General features: G+C 35.4%; 2 protein-coding genes across 2 annotated transcripts; one reads left to right on the forward strand and one right to left on the reverse strand.

Annotated features, from left to right (window-relative positions):
- On the forward strand, nt 1-1,775 carry HELRODRAFT_189920 (hypothetical protein). Its single transcript, XM_009033264.1, has 3 exons — nt 1-342; nt 762-947; nt 1,338-1,775. The coding sequence occupies exons 1-3, from the start codon at nt 99-101 to the stop codon at nt 1,616-1,618; spliced, it is 711 nt and encodes a 236-aa protein (XP_009031512.1). The 5' UTR covers nt 1-98; the 3' UTR covers nt 1,619-1,775.
- Nucleotides 1,776-3,117: 1,342 nt separating this feature from the next.
- On the reverse strand, nt 3,118-9,652 carry HELRODRAFT_70743 (hypothetical protein; the record flags this gene model as incomplete). Its single annotated transcript, XM_009032915.1, has 16 exons — nt 3,118-3,201; nt 3,849-3,991; nt 4,122-4,224; nt 4,669-4,770; nt 4,999-5,121; nt 5,238-5,446; nt 5,739-5,898; nt 6,169-6,318; nt 6,391-6,567; nt 6,875-6,987; nt 7,259-7,400; nt 7,640-7,779; nt 8,110-8,193; nt 8,621-8,713; nt 9,032-9,095; nt 9,530-9,652. Coding segments are annotated over 16 exons (2,010 nt in total), but the record flags the coding sequence as incomplete, so codon positions are not given.
- Between the last annotated feature and the right edge of the window lie 2,508 nt (nt 9,653-12,160).

A 12,160-nucleotide genomic window follows, 5' to 3' on the forward strand; every position in this document is an offset into this window, starting at 1 on the left:
CTAAAAAGTAGTCTTCTGTTCTGGTAGATGATAATTTTGATACAAAGTTAAATACTTAAATAGATTACAAATTTTTCTAACTTGACTTATTCCTCATCATGTCGAAGTTAACTCTTCTATCATTTATTTGCCTCGCGTCGGTTTATTTTTTAGGTGCCGGAGGCCACCTGAGTAGCGTGAACAGAAGGACAAGAAGTAGGGAGTGGTCGGGCGCCGATGGTGAAGGTTTCCACTCCTCTACTTCCCAGTACAACCATCGGTGCTCGCCACTCACTGATGGCATTCACCCGATTATGAAAGGGATCTGCTCGGCCGATCTGCTGAACGCCGTGAAGAGAGCTTGTTAGGATTGTTTAGTTTATTAATAAGTTAATCGATCGTTTTGTCCAATCAAACATCACTTCATTTCTCGAACATTCATCTGTTCATTCATTCACTCATTTATTTATTTACTCATGCATTCGTTTGCAAGCCAATCAATTATCGAAAGAGATCGAAGGGTGAATAAGCAATTTATCTTTCAAATGGACGCCGTTATGACGTGATGGCCTAGTGGTTAAGGCCGCCTGATGCTGTTTCGCAAGTGCGTGCAGTGACCGGGTTCGATTCGAATAAAACGACAAAAAATCCCAGCCTATCACATGCTTCGTCTGTAATGTATCGTTTAGCCGCTTAGCACGTATTCATGTGTGGTGTGTGTGTGTGTGTGTGTGTGTGTGTGTGTGTGTGTAGTTGACTTTTAACCTTTTTTAACCTCCCAGGTTCTGATCCCAGCTACAAAATGGAGAGCAATGCTGACATACCATCGAACTTCGACGATGATTTCTACGTGAGATTGGACAGGGAGGAGTTCATCGATGAGATCGCCCAAAACGAGGACGAGAAGAAGAACGCCCTCTCCATGTACGACATCTACAAAGTCGACCCCAAGGTGTCCGTAGAAAGAAGTAAATTATTTATTCATGCATACATTTATTCATTCATTCGTTCGTTCGTTCAGTCAGTCATGCATTCATTCATTCGTTATTTGTTTCATCGTAATTCATTCGTTGAACTTTTGTATCACTCTAACCGATATTCAAACGATATTATTCATTCATCATACCGTAACCCATCAGCTACACGGTAATTTAAACATCAAATTATTCAGATAAATACAAAAATTATTTAATTATTAATCAACCAAGTGTGTTTCGGTTCTTCGAAACAATTTTAATTTTTTATTTATATACTTATACCTAAACATATAGAAGTTAGCAACTTATGAAAGTTGAATTAGACACGTAAGATATTTCTACAGCACATTCTCACCGATTCACTCTCGCCCCAACGCCAAGGTCTGTGGTGCGACTGTTGCGTGCACGAATGCACCGCGGACCACCTTCGGGGGCACTGCAGCGTACTGAACAGGCAGATCAGTTTCCAGGAATTTCAGAATCTGTTCGTGAGGCACCGAGATTATTACGATTGGTGGGTGCCTAGAAATTTTGACATCACTCCATCTTCTCGCTCGGATGAAAATGAAGACGCGGACGGAAGGCAGGAAGCTGCAAATGACATCACCTCCCGGGATGATTACTTCATGGACTCCAACTTGCCAAACGGAAGAGAACGTTGATTGCAGCCCTAACTACAACTTCTTCTGCTTCGAACGCTTATTTCGTTCAGTTTTTAAACGATGACAAATAATTACATTGATTTCAAAAACTCTCTTTGAAATCTGTTTCTGTTAAGTATTCATTTTACAGCTAATAAAAATATAAATTCAGCATTCATTCACGTGTCTGTGTTTTATCGAGTGGATAGTGAAGAAGAAATATGTGTGTGTGTGTGTGTATGTGTGTGTGTGAAGAAGGCTCTTAAAATTCCGTAATTAAAGTTCGATCAAATCTCGTGTGGTGTACTCAAAATTCGATACGTCAGACGCGTTTTGCCTTTTTTGTTACTAGATAGTTTCCATAATTTGCGGATACAGAATATGCAAAATTGCAAGATATCGACACAGATGTTAATGATGCTTGTTTGGAACAACCCCTGCTACATTTCAATTCTTACATTGAAGTTCACCGAGTGCCTATAGGCTATAATGACTAATTCAAATTATTGTAGTAATTACTCTGCGTGATTGACTGGCATTACACGGAAACCGTGCAGGGCATTTCAAAAACAATTCTGAAGAAATTCTTAATCATTAACTTGATTACACGTCACGCTTCAACTTTGTAAAAGTTGTGGAACTATTTTAATACGAAACTATCGGACCATCATGACTGAAAATTACATTAGGCCATATTAAACAGCATGAAACACGGTATTTCATTTTCACTATATAATAACTACAGAATTAAGCACTAATTAAGTATCCAATTAATTAATTAATTAACTAATTAATCAATCAGTTAAATAAAGAAAATGTTTTAAATAAGACGAAGACTGAAACATGGCTTGCGTTGTGTGGTGTGGATATTGACGATTTTTTGGCAGAGCATCTTGATTGAAACAAAGTAAGTAAAAAAAAACAATTTCTAAGCAGGTACACGCGTTTGTCACAACTGCCTTTTAAGAAACAAACATGAAAGTTATTCAAAGGATAATTGGTTTTTGAACGGCATATATAGCGGCATATAGAAGCGTTCAACACAATGTGTATATGTAAGCTGTTCAGATAAATATGTCCTACAATGAAAAACTGCAATGTTTAAGCCATGAATTTCATCGAGTATTTGTATAAATTTTTCAAAAATTATCAAATTTTAACAAAAACTTTTATATTTGTCATGCAGATTAAAATAAAACAATGTTTACTAAATGAGAATCGTAGTTATCAACCCTAGTACAAATACAAGATTTGTATGGCGACAAAAATCAGTCATAGGATGATATAACATTTAAACAGTAAGTACAACTTCAGGAATTTTAACATAATTATTATCTAACGTTCAAAAATACGTACATAAAATAGTGTGTGTGTGCGTGCGTATGTGATGTGTGTGTGTGTATAGATTAGGCACACACACAACACACAGGCACGCACGCACATCTACAAATAAATATCTTTAAACATTTAAAATTCAATTCGTAACCGATGAATATGGAAAAAGCAAGAGAAAAAGAAATTCAAATTAAGAATCTTTTGTCCACCATAGTCTTACGAGCCAGATTGCTCCGGCCAAAACTGTCTCTAAAACTTCTGAGGACGATCTGTGACATTATAAATAAAAAATTAACTATATTAAAATCTTTTTATTTCATTTATAACAATAATCTATTTATTTTATTTATAACTATAATCTATTTATTTCATTTATAACAATAATCTATTTATTTTATTTATAACATTAATTATGAATATAATAATATTAATAGTAGATTTAAAAATTACAGACAGACGATAAAACCCTTTTGTCATAGACTGACTCAGACACACACGTACACACGCACGTGCACACACACACACGCACAAACAAATGATACATTGCATAGTTTGTCATCAATAATTACATAAAAATTATGAAGCAACTTTATTTCCATAACTTGAAATAATTATTTACTATGAAACCAGACAGCAGAAACCGTCATTATGACAAACCACAACACAAACCAACCCACACATACACCCGCACACACGCACGCACATACTACCACACACATACACACACAATCACACACAAACACACACACAAACATATACATAATACATATGTTTGTGTGTGTGTGTGTTTAATTAACAAACAAACAAATAAACAAACAAACAAACAAACAAAAAAACAAATAACCACCACAAATAGACAAACAACCACCACAAACAAACCAACAACCAACCATCACATACAAATGAACTAGCGAACCTCCATAAGTACGTAAGTGATGATAGCGTCTAGGACATAGTTGGTGAATATAAGGTCCATGCATGTCATCAGTAGCACCTCAAACATCATCAAAGTCATCTCGTGACCGTAGAACAGCACACAATCAAATGAGTGACCATTATCTGCGTCCAGTTTTTCAGTATTTACTTATTATTATTTTCCGATATTGACCATTTAATACTGACCAATCAATCTTTATCATTTAACAGAGATGAACCACGTATAAAATCAAAGGCCCCAAAAAGAACCAACCTCTATAAAAGGTGCCTAAGAATGTTTGAAACTGAAATTCAAAGTTTAGCAATGCCTCGAGTAAGGATTTCTTTTTTACTATGTAATCCACATCTGTGAGAGTCTGGATGTGTTTATGTTTGTGTATGTATGTATATATTTGTATGTGTGTGTGTGTATGTATTTGTAAGTGCTTGTATGTATGTATGTATGTGTGTATATGAGTGTATGTATGTTAATATAATGTGTGTGAGCTTACCAGATAATATTTATTGTATTGAAAACAAACGCAACGTGCCAGTGTAGAGCTCAGCAAGGATTTCGATGTCGGCATTGGAAATGGCAAAATAAACCAACAAACCAACCAACCAACAACAATAATTTAGACAATATAATCATTACAACACCATCAGAAACAATAACAACAACATCAACAAGAAAAACAACAACAAAAACGACGACAAAAACATCATCAACAACAAAAACATCAACAACAACAAAAACGACAACAACAACCGCAGCAACACCAACAACAACAATACCAATAACAACAACATCAGCAACAGACATGATCAATGTATGCCATCAGAGTCTGGTTCATAACGTAATGAGCCTCAACTGACTGTTCAATCTCTTTATCTATTCCTCCAATCGCTGACGTTCTGTTGTTCTGTTGTCGTTGTTGTTGTTGTTGTTGTTTCGTTAAGTAAGAGATAGAAAGAAAGAGATAAAGAAATTTAAAGGAAGAGTTAAGTTTGTTTGAGAAAAAGAGATAGACGGATAGACAGAAAGTGAGAAAGAACGATAGAGATAATGATATAAATGTTGATACAAAAAATATCCAGCATCAAATAACAGACACAAATGGAAATAAAAATGTAAATGTTTGCCGTGTTACTTGAGAATATAAGACAGGCTTGGTTATCCTGTCGATGTTGTTTCTTAACTTGTTGGAGACGATGATTTCAAATGTCTGCTCCTCGTCATCCGGGAGCAATCCTCTCTTGCTTACTATGTCTTTCTAGTAAGTGTGTGTGTGCGTGTGTGTGCATGTGTGCGAGCGTGTGTGATTGTTACATTTGAACATTTACCTTCTAGCAGAAACGACGCAAAAAAGAAAATAAAAAGATCAACCACCTCCTCCCTGGCAAAATTCTCATGCATCTGCCTCAGGCCAACATCGGACCGACCGTGAACCGACCGACCGTGTATGTAGTATCCGTAGAGATCCGACGAGAAGATGAACATGCTGATGTTGCAGGTGGAGCAGAGGTCCACGAACTGTCGGATCTTATCTTCGAAAAATCGCTCGTAGATCAACAAGACGAATATTATCTGGCAGATTCCTGGTTTGTCCAAATTTTATTCTCATATTCATATTTGTTTTATATCGCTTTGGCTTAATTTTTTTTGTAATTAATTAAAATTCATTCCATAAAATTAATTGATGTATAAAAGAGATTATCCAATTTTGTGAAACTCACTGAGAAATGAAGAAGTGAAATGAAAAAATATGAAAATAAAAATTAATTGACGTATAAAAGAGATTATTCAATTTTATGAAACTCACTGAAAAATGAAGAAGTGAAATGAAAAAAAATATGAAAATAAAGAGAAAATTATTCCTTCGGAACTGACCGACAGTAAGGTAGACGATACAGATCCAGGCAAATCTGAAGAGATGGCTATGCACGATGAAAATGTTTTCAGCGTCGTCGTTGTTGGCGTTGTTGTTGTAGTTGCTGTTTCTCAGCTTGTTGAATGGGTCCATGGTAGAAAGGTAGCCCAGTCCCACAACCTGCATGTGTGTGTGTGTGTGTGTGTGTGTGTCTGTGCGTTCGTTTGTGTGTATTGTGTTGTGTGTGTGTGTTTGTTTTTGATGTTTGTAATTCGCAGTTAATATGATTAATTATACGTATGATTGTAATAAAAGTTATTTACAATCGGGCAGGTAATAAAAACATAGTCTGACTTTGTGATTGAAAGAAACAAAAGACCTAAGCAAGGTTTTGCAATAAATCCACGCAGGACAACTTTTCATTCACCTCCTTCCTACTTCTTAACCTACCTCGAGGAAGAAGACAACGAGAATGAACTGAACGATGGTGTTGGTTTTCCTGAAAGTCTGGATCTCATTCCACTCGTTAGCAACCAAATACATCCTCCAGACAGATGGTGTCAGTTGCTGTTGTTGCTGCAACTGCCGCTGCTGCTGCTGCTGCTGCTGAAACCTGGTGCTGCTACTGCTGTTGTTGTTGTTTCGCAGCGTGTTCAGGGATGAAGTGGCTACGTTGGTTTCGATTTTCGTGGGTTTTTCCCAGTCCACTAAAAATATATCGACGTTGACTTGCGTGAAGATGAGGTGGATGACGTGGAGGAGTTTGAGGAGACATGCGCAGATGAGAAACGAGAGGAACTGCTCGTTGTGCAGGCCATCGTGTGGGAGGATGCTCACTTGCTTCTGGTTCTGAGGGGGAACAAGATTTCAGGTGGTTTATCCTCACTACCTACCTACCTACCTACCTACCTACCTACCTACCTACCTACCTACCTACCTACCTACCTACCTACCTACCTACCTACCTACCTACCTACCTACCTACCTACCTACCTACCTACCTACCTACCTACCTACCTACCAGCCCTTAATTGCGTACACCGTATTTTTGAGTGTACAACAATAAATGCATCACACATATTTTCCTACGTAAAAAAAAGAGAAAACTTCACTAAAAAGGTGAAAAGACTATTCTATATAAAAACCACATTGGAACCTTGTAGAAGATGAAGATCCAGACAGAAGAAGGTACGAGAACGATGAAGATTGCATTGGCCAGATGACCACTCATTATGAAGAAGCACTGGACGAGCGTGAGGCAGTTGATGCCTATCTGTTAAAAAAAGGTCAAAGGTTATTTCTACGCCAACCGTTGGAAGCAATTATTGACTGTTATTAGAGCTGCTGCTAAGTATCACAAATTAATTTAAAAAATTCGAAAAAAAGTTACAAAATTATTAGCTAATTAATGACCGTAATTAATTAGGACAATTTATCAACAATCAATTAGTCAATAATAAATTATTTAACATGAAAAGCTAGAAACGAGCTAATTAATTAAACGTATAATTAATTGAATAAATAATTCAATTGATTCAACTGACCTGGCCAGATCTATTTGACCAGGACCAGGTATCGATGATGGTGGCGATGAACGCCACGACCATCATGACGCCGAGTGATATCCACATGTCTCGCTCGTGTCTCGTCATATCCATGCTGTAGATGCTAGAGAAGAAGACCTGCGTTATTGTTGGTGATGGTGGTGGTGGTGAAGTTGCTGAAGCAGTTATACCACTATCATCGTCATCATCATCATCATCGTCACCATCATCATCATTGTCGCCATCGTTATCATCATCATCGTCACCCTCATCATCACCATCATCATTATCATCATCATCGCCATCATCATTATCATCATCACTATCGCCACCATCATCATCACCATCGCCACCATCATCATCATTGTCATCATAACCTCTACGGATTTTCCGGAATCCTTCTTGCTGACGGAAGCGTAGGTGAGCTCGATGTAAGGAGGATATATGAGTCCCGTCGTCGTGTCCTTCTGCAGTGACGTGAAGATCTTCAGACTTTGTACGTACATTACGTGATGGTCTGTGTCACGTGACGCGTGACGTCATCGTTGGTTGAAATGACGATGTTGTAAAGGATAATTATGATTATTTTGAAGTTGTAAAATGATGATGAATGATAAATAGTGAGTGTTGAGTGAGAATGATGATTGTAGAAAATCCCGTCAGTATGTTCGTTCTTAACAGATCCTACTTCAATCATCTGATCCAATGCCCCATGGCACAATAATGATAATAATAACAACATTTAAAATAACAAAAATAATAGTTATTATGTTAACGTTTCCATCATAATTATCACAATTATAATAATAATTATTATTTTCATCAATTCATCAGCAAATAAACACACCACTAGAGTCTTCCATCCTTCCAATGATATTGTCAACCATGAAAAACCTTCTTGTTAGTATCCATGATGATACATCGTCATATTCTGTGTACGTGTGTGTGTGTGTGTCTGTGTGTGTGTGTGTGTGTGTGTGTGTGTGTGTGTGTGGGTGTAAGTTTATGGAAGTAGAACAGCACCTTTTTCTAAATATAGATATTTAGATACAACTTTTTCTTTCGTCATCAACAACATCATCATCATCCTCTTCCCGGTCATCATCATCGACGTCGTAATCATCGTCATCATCATCACAATTAATTCACCATCATCGTTATTATCATCAGTAATTCATCGCCACCGTCGTCATTATCATCAATAATTCACCGCCATCTTCATTAACATAATTAATTCATCATCATTATCGTGGACGGTCATCATCATCGTCGTCATTATCATAATTAATTCAGCAGCGTCATCATAATTATAATTAACTCAACCATCATCTCCACCATCAGGAGTGACACGTGCGTACTTTTGCTGTAATCATCTTTCCAGGACTGAATGTTGGTGATTAAGAGAGGCACGGCGTATAGAAGCGTCTGTCGTTCGACTTCGTACTGCACGACTACATTTTAGTGCATTGATGCATTAATAGTTGTTGCTTGGTGAATTAATGAATTATTGTGAATTACGAATGCGTTGCAACGATTCACCGACTGAGTAAATGTGTGAATGAATGAATGAATGTATGGATGAATGAATGAATGAACAAATGAATGAATGAATGAATGAATGAATAAATGAATGAATGAATGAATGAATAAATGAATGAATGAATAAATGAATGAATGAATGAATAAATGAATGAATGAATAAATGAAAGAACAAATAAATGAATAATTAAACAAACAAGAAATGAAAATAAAACTAACTAAAAACTAACATGCATCAAAATACAAAGGTTGATACAAGGATGTTTTGTACAAATCATCTACCAGTACCTGGCACTGCAAGAAAATTATGTTATCATCATTATCATTTCTATTAATAATGATTAAATAAATTTCCTAATATTATTTATTTACTAACATTATCTTTTCAATAATTATCAGAAGCATCAACAACAAACACATAGTGATATAAATACACGTGAAATAACTCATCACACACACAGATACGTTGCGTGTGATTGGCGGGGATCTCTTTGCAATCGAACGCGGTCACTTTAATATCAGTGCCAGGCACTTTACCGCTACACCATTGCGCAGCCCAATTATAACAATTATGTATGCTTACAATTTATAATAAAATTTAGATATTATTTATAATTATATTTTATGATTTCTTCATAATTTTAATGTGAGGTATCAACAACGCACATAATTATATTTATTATGAATAATTATGAACAATTATAATTATTGAAACCATATTTATTGACCTTCTGTTTGAAATTAGTGCCGAAGGTAAAGGCCATATTTCTTGCCCTATAAGAAGACGGGCATAACTGCAGATGACCTTCACTGGCTGACCGCAAGCCTAAGAAGCTTCCTGCGATTGGATAGATAAAGTTGATTAAGTGGTTTAACACTTTTGATTGGTTAGGATAGATTAATTAGATAGTTGTTGATTGGTTGATTGGTTGGTGAATGAATGCATGAATAAATGAATGAATGAGTTGGCTGGTTGATTGATGAATGAATGAATAAATGAATGAACGAACGAACGAACCAGCAATAAAAAAAAATCATAACCATTGAGATGTCTGACAGAAAGAACGATTTTGAGAGTTGAGTCAGGGAACTGATAGCTCTGCTGAAGGTTCGTATCTTTCAAGATGGCATTAACTGTATCGCTATAGTACAACCAGGACACATTAACTGGCCTGAAAAAATATTTTAAAAACCAACAAACTTATTTTTCAGTCGCATTCATTCCATCGCATTCGTCGCGCAATAAAATGCTTATAAACCTATTATACAATATAATACATATTAGTATTAACTTTTCAACTATAGGCATTTATGTAGCGCTTTTAAAATAAACTTCTGAAAAATTCTTAACGAAAATTCAATAACTCTATGTACTTTTCATACCTTAAATAACTATCAATACTTACGGCGAAAAAGAATTAACATTGTTATTGAATCAATGCATATGTTGTATCTTAGGTATCTACAGAGAGACCTATCCTATTTGATTAATATTGTATCTATCCATCCATCCATCCATCCATCCATCCATCCATCCATCCATCCATCCATCCATCCATCCATCCATCCATCCATCCATCCATCCATCCATCCATCCATCCATCTATCTATACATCTATCTATCTATCTAGTATCTTACCCACCTATCCAAATCAACAGTGTTGGTCCTTATAATTGAGATGTAACTGTCGCACGTACCTCTCTGATATTTGTTGTACATCGTGACCGTGCACATGTTGGCCAGTTGCTCGCAGGCAGTCACGTTACTGTATGCCTTCTGTTGTCGTTGTAGACGTAAGGTTAGGATTTTATTTATTTTTTTTCTAATTTTGTCTCTTTTATTTGATTTATTTGATTTTATTCCTGATCCGATGAATGTATCTTCTGGGATTATATCAAATAACTTTGTGTAAATAAAAAAAAAATAAAAATGTGGTAATGAGAAGTTAAAATTCTAAATAGTCCAGTGTTGTCACAGGCAAAAAACAACAAAAGTTACATCTAGAAAGAAAACATCCCATCCCAAAATATCGCAACAAGTATCTATCCAGATATTAAGAATAATTCTTTAAAATGATATACCTACCTGAAAGTAGATTAAAATAGAGCAAATTAATCTAGCAAAATATTATATATGACGTACTCCACATTGGGCCACTGATGTTCTGGCGTGAAAGTTGAAGTACGCTGACTCTATCTGAGTGCCCTGAATGTGCAGTCGGTTGTTTAATTTTTGGCATCATCGTAAGATAACGCTCTTGAGAAACTAATAACATTATTTAGTAATAAAAAAAAACTAATAACATTATTTAGTAATAAAATTTATCATTTTATATTATAATTGCATAATATAATTTAGACATTTAAGTTTAATATAGCGGGGAAATTTCACTGACAATGTATGAAAATCTGGACAACTGTTGGCTGTCAGGGATGTTGATTATATCTGCGACGTCCTTATAACACATTCCATCCAGCTAAATGTATGTGTATGTGAGAGTTTGTATGTGTGTCTGTGTGTGTGTGTGTATGTGTCTGTGTGCGTGTGTCTGTGTGTTTGTGTGTCTGTGTTTGTGTGTCTGTGTTTGTGTGTCTGTGTGTGTGTGTCTGTGTGTGTGTGTCTGTGTGCGTGTGTCTGTGTGCGTGCGTGTCTGTGTGCGTGCGTGTATTGTTCAATTGAATAATTAAAAGCTTTGAAAATTTTTCCTACTCAGTGGTAAATAAAATGTCCATTGGTTGTTGTGAACATTTCATTAATATTATTAGTATTACAAAAATACAATAGCAATTCAATGAGATATTCAAAACGAAAAAATAATAACTAAAACTATAATTTAATTACGATATAACATATTTAAAATTATGATATAATATCATCATAATTATGACAACGATGACGTAAAATAATGAAGTAACATACCAGCTTGTCAGTAGCACATATGCATTTAGAATTTGTGTCTGATGTTACTCCAATAAATTGAGAGCAGTAAACGCAACTGTGTGTGTACGTGTGTGTGTGTGTACGTATGTGTGTGTGGTGTGTGTGTGTTAGCTGTAATAGATAAATTAACAGTAAATAAATAAATGTATGAATGAATTGATACTACCTATTCCTTTGCTGATTTGGCTCTGTGAAGTCATTGCAATTGTCACATATATTTTTATAAGGTTTCGACCAACCTCCATTTGTCAGCCTTTCAACTTATCAAACGAAAAATAAAAAATTTTATTAATTAGAAAATAAATTTATTTTTCAGTTAAATTCGGAATAATATTGAATATATATATATATATATATATATATATATATATATATATATATATATATATATATATATATATCACAGTGATCCCATTGA

The sequence above is a fragment of the Helobdella robusta genome (genome assembly GCF_000326865.2).
Source record: "Helobdella robusta unplaced genomic scaffold HELROscaffold_9, whole genome shotgun sequence".
NCBI lineage: Eukaryota > Metazoa > Annelida > Clitellata > Rhynchobdellida > Glossiphoniidae > Helobdella > Helobdella robusta.